This window comes from Ranitomeya imitator, chromosome 5 (genome assembly GCF_032444005.1).
Source record: "Ranitomeya imitator isolate aRanImi1 chromosome 5, aRanImi1.pri, whole genome shotgun sequence".
In the NCBI taxonomy this organism is placed as follows: domain Eukaryota; kingdom Metazoa; phylum Chordata; class Amphibia; order Anura; family Dendrobatidae; genus Ranitomeya; species Ranitomeya imitator.
This window is the reverse complement of record NC_091286.1, coordinates 193,504,370-193,526,254: the sequence shown is the minus strand read 5'-3', so window position 1 is coordinate 193,526,254 and position 21,885 is coordinate 193,504,370. Positions and strand designations below refer to the sequence as shown.

Genomic DNA, 21,885 nt, shown 5'->3' with positions numbered 1-21,885 from the left:
AGGAGCGCCATTTGACTTTTCAATGCAAAATTGACTGGAATTGAGATGGGACGCCATGTTGCGTTTGGAGAGCCCCTGATGTGCCTAAACATTGAAACCCCCCACAAGTGACACCATTTTGGAAAGTAGACACCCTAAGGAACTTATCAAGAGGTGTGGTGAGCACTTTAACCCACGAAGTGCTTCACAGAAGTTTATAATGCAGAACCGTAAAAATAAAAAAAATCGGTTTTTTTTTCACAAAAATTATCTTTTCGCCCCCAATTTTTTATTTTTCCCAAGGGTAAGAGAAGAAATTGGACCCCAAAAGTTGTTGTACAATTTGTCCTGAGTACGCTGATAACCCATATGTGGGGGGGAACCACCGTTTGGGCGCATGGGAGGGCTCGGAAGGGAAGGAGCACCATTTGGAATGCAGACTTAGATGGAATGGTCTGCAGGCGTCACATTGCGTTTGCAGAGCCCCTAATGTACCTAAACAGTAGAAACCCCCCACAAGTGACACCATTTTGGAAAGTAGACCCCCTAAGGAACTCATCTAGATGTGATGTGAGAGCTTTGAACCCCCAAGTGTTTCACTACAGTTTATAACGCAGAGCCGCGCAAATAAAAAATATTTTTTTTTCCACAAAAATAATTTTTTAGCCCCCAGTTTTGTATTTTCCCAAGGGTAACAGGAGAAATTGGACCCCAAAAGTTGTTGTCCTATTTGTCCTGAGTACGCTGATACCCCATATGTTGGGGTAAACCCCTGTTTGTGAACACGGGAGAGCTCGGAAGGGAAGGAGCACTGCTTTACTTTTTCAAACACAGAACTGGCTGGAATTGAGATTCGACGCCATGTCGCGTTTGGAGAGCCCCTGATGTGCCTGAACAGTGGAAACCCCCCAATTATAACTGAAACCCTAATCCAAACACACCCCTTACCCTTATCCCAACGGTAACCCTAACCACACCTCTAACCCAGACACACCCCTTTCCCTAATCCCAACCCTATTCCCAACCATAAATGTAATCCAAACCCTAACTTTAGCCCCAACCCTAACTGTAGCCTTAACCCTAGCCCCAACCCTAACCCTAGCCCCAACCCTAGCCCTAACCCTAATGGGAAAATGGAAATAAATACATTTTTTTTATTTTTCCCTAACTAAGGGGGTGATGAAGGGGGGTTTGATTTACTTTTATAGCGGGTTTTTAAGCGGATTTTTATGATTGGCAGCCGTCACACACTAAAAGACGCTTTTTATTGCAAAAAATATTTTTTGCGTTACGACATTTTGAGAGCTATAATTTTTCCATATTTTGGTCCACAGAGACATGTGAGGTCTTGTTTTTTGCGGGACGAGTTGACGTTTTTAGGGTATGTGTCCACGTTCAGGATTGCATCAGGATTTGGTCAGGATTTTATGTCAGTATTTGTAAGCCAAAACCAGGACTGGAACAATCAGAGGAAAAGTATAATAGAAACATATGCACCACTTCTGCATTTCTCACCCACTCCTGGTTTTGGCTACAAATACGGACATAAAATCCTGACCAAATCCTGATGCAATCCTGAACGTGGACACATACCCTTATTATTGGTAACATGTTTGGACACGTGAAATTTTTTGATCGCTTTTTATTCCGATTTTTGTGAGGCAGAACGACCAAAAACCAGCTAGTCATGAATTTCTTTTTTTTTTTGGGGGGGGGGGGGGGGCGTTTGGTAAAATGGATAAAGCAGTTTTATTCTTCGGGTCAGTACGATTACAGCGATACCTCATTTATAATCATTTTTTTATGTTTTGGCGCTTTTATACGATAAAAACTATTTTATAGAAAAAATAATTATTTCTGCATCACTTTATTCTGAGGACTATAACTTTTTTATTTTTTTGCTGATGATGCTGTATGGCGGCTCGTTTTTTGCGGGACAAGATGACGCCTTCAGCGGTACCATGGTTATTTATATCTGTATTTTTGATTGCGTGTTATTCCACTTTTTGTTCGGCGGTATGATAATAAAGTGTTGTTTTTTGCCTCTTTTTTCTTACGGTGTTTACTGAAGGGGTTAACTAGTGGGACAGTTTTATAGGTTGGGTCGTTATGGACGCGGCGATACTAAATATGTGTACTTTTATTGTTTTTTTTTTATTTAGATAAAGAAATGTATTTATGGGAATAATATATATTTTTTTTCATTATTTAGGATTTTTTTTTTTTTTTTTGTAACTTTTTTACTTTGTCCCGGGGGGGACATCACAGATCGGTGATCTGACAGTTTGCACACCGATCTGACTTACAGCGCTGCAGGCTTACCAAGCGCCTGCTCTGAGCAGGCACTTGGTAAGCCACCTCCCTCCCTGCAGGACCCAGATGCCGCGGCCATCTTGGATCCGGGCCTGGAGCAGGGAGGGAGGTAGGGAGACCCTCGCAGCAACGCGATCACATCGCGTTGCTGCGGGGGTCTCAGGGAAGCCCGCAGGGAGCCCCCTTCCTGCGCGACGCTTCCCTATACCGCCGACACATCGCGATCATGTTTGATCGCGGTGTGCCGGGGGTTAATGTGCCGGGAGCGTTCTGTGACCGATCCTGGCACATTGTGCCGGATGTCAGCTGCGAAAGGCAGCTGACACCCGGCCGCGCTCCCCCCATGAGCGTGGCCGATCGCGTATGACGTACTATCCCGTCGGTGGGCATACGGGCCGACCCAACCTCGACGGGATAGTACGTCATATGTCAGAAAGGGGTTAAACAATATACCGTATATACTCGAGTATAAGCAGAGATTTTCAGCCCATTTTTTGGGGCTGAAAGTCCCCCTCTCGGCTTATACTCTAGTCATACCCAGGGGTCGGAAGGGGGGCTGGGACTGTCTAATTATACTCACCTGCTCCTGGCGCGGTCCCTGCACGTCTTTTCCCCGGCGCCGGCAGCTTCTTCCTGTACTGAGCGGTCACATGGTACCGCTCATTACAGTAATGAATATGCTGCTCCACCTCCCATAGAGGTGGATACGAAAATTCATTACAGTAATGAGCGGAAACGGTGACCGCTCAGTACAGGAAGAAGCAGAGGCGCCGGGGAAGCAGGGACTGCACAGCACCAGGAGGAGGTGAGTATAATGGGGTGGGGGAGCGCTGCGCGATATTCACCTGCTCCTCGTTCCGGCGCCGCTTAGTCTTCAGCGTCTTCTGTAGTGACGCTCAGGTCAGAGGGCGCGGTGACGTGGTAAGTGCGTGCCCCCTGCCTGAACGTCAGTGCAGAAGACGCTGAAGATGGAGCGGCGCCGAACGAGGAGCAGGTGAATATTGCAAGCACCGGGGGCCTGAGCGACGGAGAGGTGAGTATGTGATTTTTTTTTTTTTTTTATCGCAACAGCAAATGGGGCAAGTGTCTGTATGGAGCATCTACGGGGCCATAACGTTTGTGCAGCACTATATGGGGCAAGTGTCTGTATGGAGCCATAACGTTTGTGCAGCACTATATGGGGCAAGTGTCTGTATGGGGCCATAACGTTTGTGCAGCACTATATGGGGCAAGTGTCTGTATGGGGCCATAACATTTGTGCAGCATTATATGGGGCAAGTGTCTGTATGGGGCCATAACGTTTGAGCAGCACTATATGGGGCAAGTGTCTGTATGGGGCCATAACGTTTGTGCAGCACTATATGGGGCAAGTGTCTGTATGGGGCCATAACGTTTGTGCAGCACTATATGGGGCAAGTGTCTGTATGGGGCCATAACATTTGTGCAGCATTATATGGGGCAAGTGTCTGTATGGGGCCATAACGTTTGAGCAGCACTATATGGGGCAAGTGTCTGTATGGGGCCATAACGTTTGTGCAGCACTATATGGGGCAAGTGTCTGTATGGGGCCATAACGTTTGTGCAGCACTATATGGGGCCATAACGTTTGTGCAGCACTATATGGGGCAAGTGTCTGTATGGGGCCATAACGTTTGTGCAGCACTATATGGGGCAAGTGTCTGTATGGGGCCATAACGTTTGTGCAGCACTATATGGGGCCATAACGTTTGTGCAGCACTATATGGGGCAAGTGTCTGTATGGGGCCATAACGTTTGAGCAGCACTATATGGGGCAAGTGTTGTATGGGGCCATAACATTTGTGCAGCATTATATGGGGCAAGTGTCTGTATGGGGCCATAACGTTTGTGCAGCACTATATGGGGCAAGTGTCTGTATGGAGCATCTTATGGGGCCATAATCAACGTTTGTGCAGCATTATATGGGGCAAGTGTCTGTATGGAGCATCTTATGGGGCCATAACGTTTGTGCAGCACTATGTGGGGCAAATATCTTTATGGAGCATCTTATGGGGCCATTATTAACCTTTATGCAGGATTATATGGGGCATATCTTAATATGGAGCATCTTATGGGGCCATCATAAACTTTATGGAGCATTATATGGGGCTCCTGATTCAATATGGATATTGAAAAACAACTAACCTACTGATGTCTCAATTAATTTTACTTTTATTGGTATCTATTTTTACCGGTAGCTGCTGCATTTCCCACCCTAGGCTTATACTCGAATCATTAAGTTTTCCCAGTTTTTTTTGGCAAAATTAGGGGTGGGGGGTGTCGGCTTATACTCAAGTATATACGGTAGTATTAAAAATTATGAGCACTATTATTCCATGATGGGATGTTGCTCCATGGAACTTGTACAACTGCCATACATTGAGCAGGGAATTTTTTCCCCTAATATGGGGTAAATACTCAAGTGGTTCTTACTGTGTTATGGATCAACATGTTAGATAGTTTGAACACAATAGAATGGTGTCTTTTTTTAACCTTAAACCCATGAAGGAAAAATCTTGGACTTCCGCCTTCGGCCATGTTCACAAGTTGCGCTTTTGCTGCGTTTTTTTAATGCAAATTTTAAGCTATGCTTTACAGTACCAGCAAAGCGCAAGATTTCATCAATCTCATGCAAACTGCAGCATGTCAATTTTTTCAGCGTATTTGCAGCGTTTTTTCACCCATAGAAAGCAATATGTGCAAAAACACCGCAAACAACGCAGGTATCATTTTTGCTGCATTTCTGGTGCAAAAAAAAACAATGCAAGTTAAATCATGCTTTTTTTTTTTGAGGCACTAAACTTTATCAACCTTGCACAAGAGACAACAAAAACGCAGCAATAAAAATGCAGCAACAACGCATAAAAATGCAATGTGTGAACATAAACTACTCACCAAAGTCAATATCCAGGAGTGCTGCGTTCGCGCCTTCCACCAAAATTTTCTTTGGAGTGCTGTGAATAGCTTCATGTATAAAGTAAACACCATCCTTCACCATGGGTCTTACTTTTTCAGCATAGTCCTTATAGAATTAAAAAAAAAAAAAAAAAAAAAGGTTAGTCTAGTTTTTACAATGTGTCTATGGTACAACAAATACATCTATAGTGCCAATACTGTCCTGTTTGCATTTGTCAAGGTGCTGTAATTAGGCTTGCTTTTGCACTGTACTAAAGCATTACCTGTAAGGGTATGTGTCCACGTTCAGGATTGCATCAGGATTTGATTAAAAAGTAAAATCCTGACCAAATCTGCACCTGAGGTCACTGTCAGGTCACCTGCGTTGTTTCAGCATTGTAAGGACATGCTGTGTTCTAACAAGACGCGCTGCATGTCCGTTTCCGGTCTGCCGCATGCGTCTTTTAATGCACAGTGGAGACGGGATTTCATGAAATCCCCTCCACTATGCTGTAACATCTGGAAGCTGCGTGTTTGATGCTGCGGCTCTACGCAGCGTTTCCTGAACGTGGAAACATACCCTTACAGTGACGTTTTTAAACAAAGTGCCCAAACTGCAACCCAAAACCCACTTATTTATCATAGTGCTAAAAAGGCAATTTAACCCGAATACTGAGGTCTTCATTTACAAAAATATATATATCATACATAAACATCTTTTGTCTTAAAAGACAACAGAGCTCTGACCCAGTCACCTCCCAGACGTCCCCCCACCCTTTGCTCCCCGTCTAATCAGAACTAGAACTTTTTTATTCTTTTTTTATTTTTCTGTCAATATGGCCGTGTGAGGGCTTGTTTTTTGCAGGACAAGTTGTACTTTTTTATGACACCATTGATTTTACCATATTGTGCAGTGAACTTAGCAAAAATAGTGCAATTCCACAATTTTATTTTTCCCATGTTCACCAATTGGTAAAACTGACCTGCCATTATAATTCTCCTGGTCACTACAAGTTTGCAGATACAAACAATGTATGTGTTCTTTTCTATTTAAGTAGTTTCACCCCTTAACGACTACCGATACGCCTTCTAACAACGGCAATTTAGGGTACTTATTTCTCAGCACCGTTTAAAAAGTGGCCCTGAGGCATAAGTTTTAGCGCCCAATCACGTGACGGTGGGGTCAGCGATGCGTGCATTTCTGGCCGGAAGTGTTAAATGCCGCTGTTAGCGTTTGACAGCGGCATTTAACTAGTTAATAGCGGTGGGTGAATTGCGATTCCACCTGCCGCTATTGTGGGCACATGTCAGCTGTTCAAAACAGCGGACATGTCCCGGCTTTGATGCGGGCTCACTGCCGAAGCCTGCATCAAAGCAGCGGATCTGACCTCGGACGTACTATCCCGTCCGAGGTCTCTCGCCTCTGATGTGATCGCACATCAGGAGAGAAATTGATTCCCTGATCCCCCTGTAACTCCCATCCTCTTGGGCCGCCAACGTTTTCTTCCGGGAAGAAAATGGCACATGCGCCCGCAGAGATCTGCCGGCCAGCCCCCAGCAACAATAGGAAATTTTTCCTATTGGTTAATTTTGATCACTGTGACAGGGTCTATCACAGTGATCAAAATAAAAAGAAATAGTAAATAACTCCCCCCCCCCCCCCCCCCCCACTTTAGTTAGGGAAAAATAATAATAAAATATATATATTTATTTCCGTTTGGGTTGGGATTAGGGTTAGGTTTGTGGTTAGTGTTGGGGTTATGGTTGGTGTTAGAATTGGGGGGTTCCACTGTTTAGGTACATCAGGGAGTCTCCAAATGCGACATGGCGCCACCATTCATTCCAGCCAATTTGGCGTTCAAAAAGTCAAACGGTGCTCCCTCCCTTCTGAGCCCTGCCATGCGCCCATACAGTGGCTTTACCCCACATACAGGGCATTGGCGCACTCCGGAGAAATTGCACAACAAATTTTGAGTTCCATTTTCTCCTGATACCTTTGTGAAAATAAAAAAAATAAAAAAATGGGTTCCAAAGTAAATTTTTTGTGAAAAAAGTAAAATGGAAATTTTTTCCTTCCACATTACTTTAGTTCTTGTGAAGCATCTGAAGGGTTAATAAACTTCTTGAATGCGATTTTGCGCACCTTGAGGGTGCAGTTTTTAGAATGGTGTCACTTTTGATGCGAACTCGGCTTCAGGAAAATGGCCGCCGCGATCTCCATCTGCGCACGTGCGGCATCCCACGGCCATTTTCCTGAAGCCCCGGGCAGCAGAGGACTCCATCGGCGCACACGCGGCCTCATTAAGATGGCCACCCCCACCGATCACCAGGGAAATAGCGCCGATTGCGCATTTTTTCTTCACCTGCACAGTGGATTCAGAAGTTGGGCATGCGCAAACCACTACGCCACCAACGGAAAGATATGCAAGATCTGGGGGAAGAAACAGCGATGTCACCACGCCCATATGACCAGACCAGCCTGATTGACAGGCGAAAACGGCGACTTTGGTAAGGTATTTCGGCACCATAGGTGGGGAATCAGGGTACACAAAATACACTATAGTAACGCACAGCTCAGGCCCTATTTAACAGTATTTTTATCTCATACTGAAAAAACGGGGTGACAGGTTCCCTTTAACCCCTTTACCCGGGTGATTTGCACGTTAATGACCAGCCCAATTTTTACAGTTCTGTCACTTTATGGAGGTAATAACTCTGGAACGCTTGAACGGAACCCGGTGATTCTGACATTGTTTTCTTGTGACATATTGTACTTCATGATGGTGGGAAAATTTCTTTGGCATGACTTGCGTTTATTTGGGAAAAAATTGGAAATTTGCAGAAAATGTAGCAATTTTCCAACTTTGAATTTTCATGCCCTTAAATCACAGAGATATGTCACACAATTGTTAATAAACAACACTTTCCACATGTCTGCTTTAGATCAGCACAATTCTGGAAACTAAATTTTTTTTGTTAGGAAGTTATAAGGGTTAAAAGTGGACTAGTGATTTTTCGTTTTTTCCAACTTTTTTTTTTTTTTAATTGACCACATCACATTTGAAGTCATCCCATCATTTTTAATGCATTCAGCATTTTTTTGTGCACATGTTGCGCTTTTTTCCACGATAAAAACGCAATGCGGAAAAAAACGCAGCATGTTCATTAATTTTGGGGATTTCCCATTATTTATTGCATTGGGAAGCTCCGGAAAAAAAAAAACGCAAAAAATCCACGCAAAAAATGTGAGAAACTCAAAAAATACGCATGCGGATTTCCTGCGAATGTACCGCAGTCAGGATTTTCTCAGGAAAATTATGCCCACTTTCCGAAACATGTGCACATAGGTATCTGTCATATAGACCACTCAGGCTAACAGTGACCCCATTCTAAAATCTACACCCGTCAAGGTGCTCAAAACCACATTCAAGAAGTTTATTAACCCTCCAGGCGCTTCACAGGAATTTTTTTTTTTTTTTTTTTAAATTAACATTTACGGTAACTTTTTTTTCCACAAAAAATTGAGGTAAAAAAAAAAAGAAAAATTGGATTTGAAAAAGTTAACATGAAAAAAAAATAAATGGACCCCAAAATTTGTTGTGCAGTTTCTCCCGAGAATGCCGATACCCCATATGTGGGGGAAAACCACTGTTTGGGTGCACAACAGAGCTCTGAAAGGAAGGAGCGCCATTTGACTTTTTGAATGCAAAATTGCTGGAACAATTGACGGACGCCATGCTGCGTTTGGAGAGCCGCTGATGTGCAACAGTGAAAATCCCCCACATGTGACACCTCAGGTGCTTCACAGAAGTTTATAACATTGAGTGGTAAAAATAAAATTTTTCCCACAAATGTTTTAAGCACAAAATATTGCATTTTCATAAGGGTAACAGGAGAAATTGCACCATACAATTATGGTTCAATTTCTCCTGAGCCTGCCAATACCAAACATTAGGAAGAAAACTACTGTTTGGGGGCACGGCAGAGCTCGAAAGGGAAGGAGCGCCATTTTACCTTTTGAATGTAAAATTTCCTGAAATCATTAGCGGACGTCATGTTCCATTTGGAGAGCGCCTGATGTGTCAAAACAGTGGAAACCCCCACAATTGACCCCATTTTGGAAACTATACCCCTCAAGGAATGTATTTAAATGCGTGGAGAGCACTTTGATCCCCCAGGTGCTTCACCGAAGTTTATAACGTTGAGCCGTGAAAATAAAATCATTTTTCCCATAATGTTTTAGCCGCAAGTTTCAACTTTTCTAAGGGCTAATAGGACATTATTTATTTTTATTTTTTTTACAACAAACTGAGGTCCATTTTTTCTTGAGTTCGCCAATAATGTAATTGAGAAATATTTTTTTCAGGCACAGTGCAAATCACGACAAGGAGCGGCAGATTTTACTGTTATGGTTTGCAGGTGCCATGACCCACTGGGAGAGCCCATTAGATGCCAGAACAGCAGAATTCCCCCATAAGTGACCCCATCTTACAAACTACACCTCTCAATGAATTTATCTAGGGGTGCAGTGATCATATTGACACCACAAGTGTGTCACAGAATTTTATACCATTGGGCAATGAAAAAAAATAACTACCTTTTTACTGCCAAAATTTAGTTTTAGCTCCAGATTTTACATTTTAACACAAGAAGTGGGTAAAATGGCACCATAATTTGTCCCACAATTTCTACTGAACGTGGTAATACCCCATATGTGGCTACTAAACCATACGGAGAGACTCAGGAGGAACGGAGCGCTATTTGCCTGCTGGTGCGCAGATTTTCCTAGAAAAGTTTGCGGACTCCATTAACAGAGCCCCTAATTGCTCAAAGAGCAGAATCCCCCCAAAAGTGACCCCATTTGGGAAATTATACCCCTTGGGGAATTTATCTACAGATGTAGTGATTATTTTCACTTCATGGGTATTTTCCAGAAACAAGCAGCAGTGGATGTTGCAGAGTGAAAATTGCAAACTGCTGCTGCAGTGACCAGTACGTTATACCCAACCAGTGCTTTCGGAGGCATGCACCCATAAGTTAGGTGGGCTCTGATCGCTTACGAAATGCCAACTGTGGACGCAATATGTGTTTTAGGTGGAGAAGGGGGGCATTTGGATTTGGGAGCGCAGAATTTGCCAAATTTCTTTTGGCGGGTGAGGAGCCATTTCGCTTTTCCAGAGCCTTTGTGCTACAAGTAACGTGGAAGCCCCTATATTTCCGTTAACAGATGATGGACCTGAGTGGGGACTTGCTTTTTTTGTGGACTTAGTTGAAGCTTTTAATGGGAACATTTTAAATAACGTTTGGGATCACATTTATCCGGCGCTCTACACTGACCACTTACCGTATATACTCGAGTATAAGCAGACCAGAGTATAAGCCGAGACCCCTAATTTTGCCACAAAAAACTGGGAAACTTAATGACTCGACTATAAGCCTAGGATGGAAAATGCAGCAGCTACCGGTAAATGTCAAAAATAAAAATAGATACCCATAAAAGTAAAATTGAGACATCAGTAGGTTAAGTGTTTTTGAATACCCATATTGAATCAGGAGCCCCATATAATGCTCCATACAAATCATGAAGGGCCCCATAAGATGCTCCATACAAAATACACCCCATATAATGCTGCACAAAATGCTGATTATGGCCCCATAAGATTCTCCATACAGACATTTGCCCCGTGAGCTGTTGCTGTGATTAAAAAAAAAAAAACACACATACCTCTCGTCGCTCAGGCCCCCGCCACTTGCTATATTCACCTGCTCCACGTTCCAGTGCCGACTGCTGCTCTGTCTTCCCCATCATCTGCACTGACTGTTCAGGCAGAGGGCGGCGCGCACTAATCGCATCACCGCGCCCTCTGACCTGAGCGTCACTGCAGAGGATGCAGAAGAGACAGGGGCGCCGACGGTACAACGGGGAGCAGGTGAATATCTCGCACTGCTTATACTCACCTGCTCCTGTTGCGGTCCCTGCTTCCCCGGCAGCTTCTTCCTGTAGTGAGCGGTCACATGGTACCGCTCATTAGAGTAATGAATATGCGGCTCCACCCCTATGGAAGTGGAGTCCATATTCATTACTGTAATGAGCAGTACACCATGTGACCGCTCACTACAGGAAGAAGCTGCCGGCGCCGGGGGAACCAGGGACCGCACCAGGAGCAGGTGAGTATGCTTAGACAGCTGCCACTCCACCTCCCCTGCTGACCCCTAGGTATGACTCGAGTATAAGCCGAGAGGGGCAATTTCAGCCTAAAAAAATGGGCTGAAATTCTCGGCTTATACTCTAGTATACGGTACTTTGGAGTTTCCACTAAATCTCTGAGTGACTTGATTCAGATGAAAGCCTTGAGGGATCCATTCACTATCATGAGGTTTCTATGTTCAGCTGCTGTCACACACTAAGGCTTCTTTTACACTTGCTGTGTTTTTTGCAGCCAGTTTATAATATTGTGGATCGCCGTTTTTCTGGTTTAGAATAGTAGGGAAAAAAAACGGTGATCTGAAAATACGGTCTTCACGGTTCACCGCAAAAACAAGATTCCGTTGTTTTTGCAGCCCCATTGAAAATCAATGGGGGCCGTGTCCGTAAGCCGTGAAAAATATTGAGCAGGCTCGATATTTTTCACGGCCATAAATACGGCCCTCACGGCGTATGGCGCTCCAATGAATTTTGGCGGCCCCATAGAAATCTATTGGGGCCACAAAAAAACGCCAAGTGTTAAAAGAAGCCCAAAAGACGCGTTTTATTGCAAAAAATAGTTTTTGCATCACCACATTTTGAGAGCTATAATTTTTCCATATTTTGGCCCACAGAGTAATGTTAGATCTTGTTTCTTGCGTGACGAGTTGATGTTTTCATTGGTACCATCTTCGGGCATTTTTTTTTTTTTTTTTATTGCTTTCTATTCTGATTTTTGGGAGGCAGAATGAACGAAAACCAGCAATTCAGGAATTTATTTTGGGGGTGGTGGGGGTTATGCCGTTCCATGTGTGGTAAAAATTGATAAGCAGTTTTATTCTTCGGGTCGGTATGATTACGGCGATAACTCATTTATAGTTTTTTCTTTAGGTCTTGGCACTTTTATAGAATAAAAACGGTAATTAGACCTACCGGTAATTGTATTTCCAGGAATCCATCCTCACAGCACCATGGATGATGTCCTCCTTATCCATAGTGGGACAGGAAACCACGAGAGTTAAGAAGGACCCTCCCCCTACCACCCTTCAGTGATTTTCCAAAGTAACACATCTGGATGGATGCAAAAAGAGAATTTATTGGAACACAAACATTTTTTATACAAATGTTACATTACATAAGTATGAAGTGCTCTTGCAATAGGGAGGGAACTAACAGTGCTGTCAGGATGGATTCCTGGAAATACAATTACTGGTAGGTCTAATTACCATTTTCCAGGTCACCACCTGACAGCACCATGGAGCAGTACCAAGGGAGATTGGTCTTAGGGTGGGACTACTGCCTGAAGCACCTTCCTGCCAAATGCTAATTGAGACGACACTACATCTAGTTTGTAATGATTAGAGAAGGTACTGAGACTAGACCAGGATGCAGCCCTACAGATATGCTCTGCCAAAGCCCCCCTTTCTCTGCCCATGAAGCGGCTATTGCTCGGATGAATGAGCGTTAAGACTGTCTGGGGGACTCTCTCCCTGTGCCTCATAAGCTAGGTTAATTGTGGATCTGATCCATCTTGAAATGTTTGATTTTGATGCCTTTCTCCCCTTATTTGGACCCCTTTAAAGGACAAACAGATTATGGTCTTGTCTCCAGGCCAAAGTTGCTTCCAAGAATCTGAGTACTGTCTCTCTAACATCTAAGTTATGGTAGAAACTTTTTTTGGTTTTTAGGGAGCTGACAAAATGAGGGAACCACCACCTCCTGATTCAAATTTGAATCTGAGACAACTTTGGAGAGAAAATCTGGATCAAGTCTCAAGACCAGCCTATCATCGAACACCTGTAAATAGGGGTTTTGAATGGATAGGGCCTGAAGCTCCCCCAGACTCTTAGCCGACGTGATGGCTACTAGAAAGGCACTTTTCAGCCAAAGATTACCAATCTCTAGATCCTCCGCTAGATTATATGATCGTCTGCACAACTCGTTAAGGAGAGACCACTGACTGACAGTCGATTCTGATCTGACTTACAGAATCTGCCACTATTAAGAAATCATCTAAATAAGGGAATATCGTGATGTTTCAATTTCTTAAATAAGCTACCACTTCTACCATGAGCTTTGTGAATATTCTGGGGGCTGTTGCCAAGCCAAATGGGAGGCAGCAAAACTGATAGTGGTAGACACTTCCTTCTTTCTCCACCGCAAATCAGATCACCAGAAGTTATCTCAGAAAAAATTGGCAAGTGGTAATATGCACTTTTTAAGTCTAAAGCGCACATTACCACCTCTCTTTTTCTAAGAGGGGAATTGTGGATCTTATAGATTCCATTTTGAACCTCTTGTACCCTAACCATCTGTTTAAGGGTCTGAGGTTTATTATTGTTCTGGATTCCCCAGAAGGCTTTTTTATGGAGGAGTCCCGAGTAATGTCCTTTGCCAACTTCTTGAGGGGGGTACCAGCATGACTGCTGCCACCTGTAGGAGGTCCTGAATGTCTGACCATGTAGGGGAGGCTGAAAAAGATGGGTGTTAGATACAAAAAAAAAAAATATATCTTTCTGGGGGTAGGGAGTCGAATTCTATTCTGTACCCCTGAGAGATAACCTGAAGTATCCAAGGACTTCTGGAAATTTTCTGCCATTCTTCCAGGTATTTGGATAGACGCCCCCCCCCCCCTTACTCTGATGGTGTCATTTGAGTCGGAGCCCAGATCTTGAGGCGGAGAAACCCAAATCTCTATTTTTGTTTCTACTTTCTCCCCCTTTGGGATAGCTCCATCTCCCTTGCTTCCCCTTCCCCCTTTAGTCCGATCTCTGGCTATAATAGGGTCTACGAAATGGCTGGTACTATTTAAGTTTTTCCTCTGGAAACCCCTTCTTTTCATCTGAGGCTTTCTTTAAAATATCATTTATGATGGGACCAAAAGACCCTTCCGCCTAAGAAAGGGCTAGAGCATAGCTTATTTTTAGAACGTATATCCCCTGACCAGTTTTTTAGTCAGATGGCTCTTCTGGCTGCATTGGACAAGGACTGACCCCTAGCCGTGAATCTAACAGACTCCGCAGTAGCGTCTGCTAGAAAACCAGTTGCCAGCTTTAGTAGGGGAAGGGATCTTAGGATGGACTCTCTAGGAGTTCTGGCTGACAGCTGTTCTTTCAAATCATCTACCTACAAATGCATAGCACGCGCTACAGATGCATAGCACGCGCTACAGATCTTGCTGCTATATCTGTAAGGATGACAGCTGAACTTTCCCAGGCTCTTTTCAAGAGTCCATCTGCCTTGCGATCCATAGGCTCCTTCAGGTTAGAGGAGTCCTCAAAGGGAATGGCTGTTCTTTTAGATACTTTGGCTAGCGGAATGTCTATTTTGGGAACATCCTCTCAGTTGTTGATCTCCTCATGATCGAACGGCAGGCAAAGCCTAAAGTTTCTAGAAATCGATAGTCTTTTCTGCCTCTTCCATATTCGTTCAATGATTTTAGAAGAATGGGGAGTTCACTGGGATGACCTTTCAGGTCTGAGAACGTAGCCCCCCCAAACATCTCATCCTGAATTGACGGAGTGGTTGAGGGCTCTTCAATCTGCATAGGCTGTCTTACTGCCCCCATGAGTTCATTTATGTCCCCACATGAAAACAAATATTTCTTCCATTTCTCTGGAAGATCTCTGCTTATCTCCTCCTCTTCCAGATCCGATTCGGAAAGGCTCTCTTCAGATGACAGATCTCTCTCGGTCTTTTTCTGGATCCCTAGGGGTCTGACTGCAAGGGCTGGGGGAATACCAGACCAGATATCGAGGCCTGCACCTCCTCTCTGACAATAGCCCTCATGTTGGTCATGAGTGAAGCCTGCTCCTCCCCCACAATCCGGCTTGTGCATGTCTCGCAGAGAGATTTCTGCCAAGAGTCCTTAGGCCTTGCAGCGCAAATAGGGCACTTCTTATATTTTCCTGACTTCTTATTGTTTTTGATTACGGTGGAAAGTCCCTATAATACATAAAGTAAGAAGTCTCAAGGGACTGTATCCCGCTGAGGTACTGAAGGGAACCTCTAACTGGGTACTTACATGCGCCTGGCTCTCCTGCACCATAACAGGTTTAGTTGTCTCCTCCATACTGCTCCTTTAAATTAGGACAGGACAGTACCACACACTCTTTACCTTTCATATATGCGGTGCCACCTGGCGGAGTGTGACCTGCCCCAGAACTATCCTCTCGAAGTACCATTCAGAAGAGTAGGAGAGGAGGAGACGCTGCCCCCATGCTGGCGGCCACAACCCGGAAGTGACGCGCACATCAGCCGTGACGCATGTGGTAGCCGCGACCCGGATGTGGATGTTGCAGCCACACTTGTTGGGCCCAGAACGCGTCCCTGCTGAGATAATCTGCGGCACCTTCCTTCTCCCCCAGGATCCGTGTGAAGCTCTGACTCCACAGAGGTGACCCCGGGTTCAAGTACATCTGGGGCATCGTCAAGGGTCGAGAGCCCCTTCAGGAACCCTGTAACCAGGAGCAGCGCTACACTGGTACTGCTGAGGTAGTCAGCTAGCAGTTCTTGAGGTGGGAAGGAAGAAGAGGCCAAACCCCCCCCCTCCCCCCCCACCATCTGCTCAGGACGGTCAGATCTCTCGTCGTTCATATCCGCAGTGGGACAGGAAAAACACTGAAGGGTGGTAGGGGGAAGGTCCTTTTAAACTCTCGTGGTTACCTGTCCCACTATGGATAAGAAGGACGTCCTCCATGGTGCAGTCAGGTGGTGACCTGGAAATAATTATTTTTGCATTGCTTTATTTTGAGCTATATTTTTTTATTTTTCCTCTGATGGAGCTGTATGGCAGCTTGTTTTTTGCTGGACAAGATGACGTTTTCAGCCACATTCACGTTTATTCAGATTAGTCTTTTTGATCGCATTTTATTCCACTATTTGTTCAGCAGTATGAAAAAGCATTGCTTTTTGACTAGGGGTTAAATTAGTGGCACAGTTTTATAGGTCGGGCCGTTGCAATACCATACAAGATGTGTACTTTTATTGTTTATACTTTTTAAAAAAAATTATTTAGAGATACAGTATCTTGATTTTTTTTTTAAATATATTTTATAATTTAAAAACATTGTTTTTTTTCACTTTTTTCTAACTTTGTCCCACTATGAGACAATTTTTTTGCAGACTGATCACTTCTGCAGCATGAAGATGCAGCAGCATCCCCATGCTGTAGAAACGGTCAGCTCTGCACCGAGACAAAACTTGCTCATCATGCACTGGGGTGACCCGGATGTAGTCATGACTAGTGATGAGAGAGTGTACTCGTTGCTCGGGTGGTCTCCGAGTATTTGTGACTGCTCGGAGATTTAGTTTTTGTTGACACAGCTGCATGATTTACAGCTACTAGCCAGCCTGAGTACATGTGTGGGTTGCCTGGTTACTAGGGAATTCCAACATGTAACCAAGCTGTCTAGTAGCCGCAAATCATGCAGCTGAGGCAAGGAAAACTAAGGCTGTGTGCACACGTTGCGTTTTTTTCGCGGTTTTTCCCGATAACACTATAAAACCGCAAAAAAAAAACGCATACAATAAGCATCCCATCATTTAGAATGAATTCCGCATGTTTTGTGCACATGATGCGTTTTTTTCTGCGAAAAAAAGGCATCGCGGTAAAAAACGCAGCATGTTCATTAATTTTGCGTTTTTTTTGCGGATTTCCCACTACAAAATGCATTGGGAAGTGTCCGGAAAAAAACGCGGCAAAAACGCATGCGGTTTTCTTGCAGATTTCTTGCAGAAAATGTCCGATTTTTCTCAGGAATTTTCTGCGAGAAATCCTGAACGTGTGCACATAGCCTTAATCTCCGAGAAGTCACAAATACCCGAAAATACCCGACCAACGAGTATACTCGCTCATCACTAGTCATGACGACATCGGATCACCATGGCAATGATCAGGGTCTCAGATCCAAAGGCAGAGGGGCTGACGGATCCCGGAATGCTGCGATAGTGTTCGATTGCAGCATTTTGGGGGTTAAAGTGCCGGGTGTCAAATGGCAGAATCAGCCGACACCCGGCGGCAATCGCCTGCACATCCCCTGTGTGCACGGGCAATCGCGCAGACGTAATAATCCGTCCCTGGTCAAATAGGCAGAGGGCACATGAACGGATTACTACATCTGATGTCAGAAAGGGGTCAATAGGAGACTAGAAGCTGCGAGATCGCTTGTGCTACACATAGCAAGGCTTCAGCCCTGCTATATATAGCTAAAATGATTATCTACTATGAGTACTGGTCGCAGGGCAGCGCTCATAGCATTATAGTAATGACAACCACAGGGGTCTCTGGCAGACCCCAGGTTGTCATGCCAGCCCATTAGCACCCTGCGGTCATGTGACATGAGCGCCGATGGGCGGGATTAGTGACACTTCCGGTGCGGCCATGTTAAATGCCGTTGTCGGAGATTGACAGCAGCATTTAACATGTTAACAGCTGCGGGTGGATCGCTATTCCACCCGCATCTGTTAGAGGTACATGACAACAAATCAGCTGTCATTTGCAAGAAAACATGCGGGCTCAGCGCTGGAGCCCGCATGGAATGGAAGTGACACGACCTATGATGTAAATACACACACGTTATAGGTCGTGAAAGGGTTAACATTCGCTTCATCGAATCCCAGTGATTGTTAAAAGTTTTTTTCGTGACACATTGTACTTTATATTAGTGGTAAATTTAATTCAAATATTTTCAGTTTATGAAAATATAAGAATTTTGACAAATTTCACAGTTTTCAAAACTTAACATTTTTATATCCTTAACCTATTCGTGACAGAGCTAATTTTTACCTTAATGACCAAGCCAAGTTTTTTTAAAATCTGACCAGTGTCCCATTATGTCGTAATTACTCTGGAATGCGTCAATGGATCCCAGTGTTTCAGAGATTGTTTTTTCTTTTTTTTTTGCGACATATTGTACTTTAGGAAAGTGATGCGATTTTGGCAAAAGATAAATAAATCAGTTTTTATACTTTCAATCTTTAAATCCATAAATAAATAAATCCATAAATAGTCATGCTGTACAAAATGATTAATAAATACAATTTCCCATGTGTCTACTTTACATCTGCATATTTTTTCAAAGCACTTTTGTTAGGAAGTTAAAGGGCATGCGCACATGTTCAGGATTTCTTGCAGATATTTCCTGACAAAAACCAGACATTTCTGCCAGAAATCCGCGGTCCAGTCCGATGGGCGCCTCCCATCTTCATACAATGACGTCCTCTTTGCTTCCTGTCGCGGCTCCTGCGCAGGCGTACTTTGTCTGCCCTGTTGAGGGCAGAGCAAAGTACTGCAGTGCGCAGGCGCCGGGAAAGGTCAGAGGTGCCCAGTGCCTGCGCACTGCAGTACTTTGCTCTACCCTCATCGGGGCAGATAAAGTACACCTGCACTGGAGCCGTGGCAGGAAGCAAAGAATTTGACGTCATCTTATGAAGATTGAAGGCACTGGACCCGGACCACGATGCCCATCGGACCAGACCGCCCCTGGGTGAGTATAATCTAACTTGTTTTTCTTATCCTTCAGGTTACATCGGGGGCTTATCTACAGCATTACCCTTGTTGCATTTTATTTTACTTATAAACATATTGGTATTAGACATCATGAAAGTTTTAACAAGCTATATCAGAGAAAACTGAAATACCTTAAGCTTGTTAAGTTCTCCTTCAATGTTGATTTCTAATGAAGGGTACATAGATTTGTACTGCTTAGCCAGAACTTCAAATCTATCAAAAGGCGAGAAAAAACAAAAAACACCTCATTACCAAAAACTTGTAAAAAAAATAATTAAAAGGGAACATGACAGGTGATGCATGTATGATCTCAGCCATGTATGTTTGTCTCTGAAATGCCAGCAGCTTCTTTCCGCCCAGTGACTGCCAAGTCTCTGCCATGGTTCTAATTCAAATAAATTTTTATTACGAATATCATAGCTTACATATTGCATTCTTATTTTCAATACAAACGTTTTTCCCCAAAAACCAAACCCCACCATCCCCAACTTATCCCACCCCCACCCAGTACGACAGCTCACCTCTTAATAGCTTGATCATCAACAATATAGAATGACTATCCTCTCATTTAAGACTGCAGGCCTCATATTTTGTGTTCACCAACTCAGGTCCTTGCCTCCCCCGACTCCTGTAGCGAGTTTATCCCATTTCAAGCCACGAAGACCACAATTTATCAAACATTTCTATTTTCCCTCTTTTCTTATAAATCCCCCTTTCCAATATTAGGCCCTGTTTCACATACTGGAGGAATTCTCTTCTTGTAGGCAGTTGGTCCTTAATCCAATTTCGTGCTATAACATTTCGGGCCATATACAGCAAACTGGCGATAGCTATCTTCAGGGTGTTCTCCACTCCAATCTCATCTACGTATCCCAACAAGCACACCATCGGGTCTCAAAACCACCAACCAAACCGCAGCCAGTCTCGGACACGTCCACATCATATGAAATATACCAGCATCTGTAGACTTACACCTCGGGCATTCAGAGTCCTCACGCAAACCTGCCTTATACAATACCTCCGGAGATTTATAGACTATGTGTATTATATAGAGCTGTGACAGTCTATACGGTTCATTTAGTGACAGCCGTGGAACAGACTCCCAAGTTTCATTCTCCATTGGGCCCACATCTCTCTCCCACTTCGCTCTCGCCTTTATCGGAAATCCCAAAAGGAGTGTATGCAGCAAGTCTATAAAGAGTGAAAATTACCCCGCCAGTAGACCCTTCACCACCCACGTATTCCAACACTATATCCCTTTGGATTCTGATGCTTCCATCCCTATTCTGAGCTCCAAATGCGTGTAAGTTTCTGCCATGGTTAGTGTCAGCAGACGGGGACCTCGCTTGTACAATCAGTGCACAGTGTGGCTTGGTCCCCGGCAGCCATTAAAAGGATGTTCTTGTATGTACATGAGAGGTTAATATTAGACCTGGGCAGACACCCGGATGTTCGGGTCCGGCCGAACAGTTACAAAAAGTTCAGTTCAAGTACCAGAACAGTACCCGAACAACATTCACTTGAAGATAAGACATCTATCCATTACTAATCCTATAGTTGTATGGTAAATAAAGACCGCAACAAAAACAACAATATACCATACCTGTCTGTCGTTCTGTTCCATGCCGTAATCCATGTCTGGGGGGATAAACATTTTTCAACCTGGACGGTGCCAAGATGCGACCGTCGAGGTTGAAAACCACTAGTGAATGAGCTGCTGGGAATGCAGCCTCAGAGACCGGTGGTGACGTCATTGAGGTTACATCCAGTCACTGAGGCTCCATTTCCAGCCGGGCTGAACTGCAGTGGCCTAGGTGAGATCCCCGCTACCACCGTGAGAAAAACTCTCATGGTGCTAGTGGAGATGTCACAGAGGTCATGGACAGGTATGGTATATTGTTTTTTTATTTTACTTTTATTACAGGAGAAAGAGGGCTTCGCTGGAATTAGGCTTTTAAATAAAAATGGAAAACGGTTTAGTCTTATTTAAAATGATGGACTTTATTCTGGCCGTGTCTTTATTTACCATGCAACTATAGGACTAGTAATGGATAGGTGTCTTATAGACGCCTCTCCATTACTAAGCCGTGGACTTGATGTCACCGGACAATACAAAGGTGACATCAACCCCACAAATATGAACCCCACTTGCCACCACTACAGCCCAAGTGGGAAGAGCTGGGCAAAGCACCACAATTAGAGCATCTAATAGATTTGCCTTTTCTGGGCAGCTGTGGGCTACTATTTTTTAGGCGGTGGCAATATCTATTGCCCCTTACCAGCCTGAGAATACTAGCCCCCAACTGTCTGCTTTAGCAAGGTTGGTTGACAAAAATGGGGGGGGACCCCACACTTTTTTTTAAATTTATTATTTTATTTAAATAATTTTAAAAACAGCGTGAGGAGCCCACTATTCTTGATAACCAACCTTGCTGAAGCTGACAGCTGAGGGTTACAGCCCCGAGCTGTGAGTTTTGCCTGGCTGGTTAGCAAAAATACAGGGGAACCCACGCCCTTTTTTTTTTATTATTATTTATTTACAGCATAGGAGCAGCAGATGAGTACTCCCATCCGCCGCTCCTGCGCTCGCTGTTATTAGTGGCAGCTGATTTTAGGTGTATTCCCATCAGCTGACACAAGTGACCCCCTGTCATTTGAAAGTGTGGGAACCGTGGCTCTCTGACCGGCAGGGACGATTTCCCCACCGATCAGAAGTGGTGTTTGCCACGCTGCCATGCACATGACAGCGCGCCAAACACCCGGTGTTTGGGCAGCCGAACCCCAACAGTAACACGGACTTCCTGGTGAAGTCTGTGTTCGGTGTCCGTGCCCGAACAGTAGGTCTTCAGTATGGACACCGAACTTTACTGTTCGGGTTTGCCCATCTCTAGTTAAGATCTATAGGCCGGACACTGATCTGCTGAGAATCTGCCTTCAGAGTTTATGGTAAAATAAAGGAGGAGTGACATGGAACTAACAAGTAGAG

At 44.2% G+C, this 21,885-nt stretch overlaps 1 protein-coding gene across 1 annotated transcript in view; it reads right to left on the bottom strand.

Moving 5' to 3' along the window:
- Positions 1-21,885, bottom strand: part of LOC138681694 (adenylosuccinate synthetase isozyme 2) — an 80,355-nt gene that overhangs the window by 18,411 nt on the left and 40,059 nt on the right. The window contains exons 7-8 of the mRNA XM_069769456.1: positions 19,031-19,112; positions 5,206-5,332 (exon numbers count right to left, since the gene is read on the bottom strand). Coding sequence (XP_069625557.1) covers positions 5,206-5,332; positions 19,031-19,112 — 209 coding nt within the window. The remainder of the gene's footprint in view (positions 1-5,205; positions 5,333-19,030; positions 19,113-21,885) is intronic.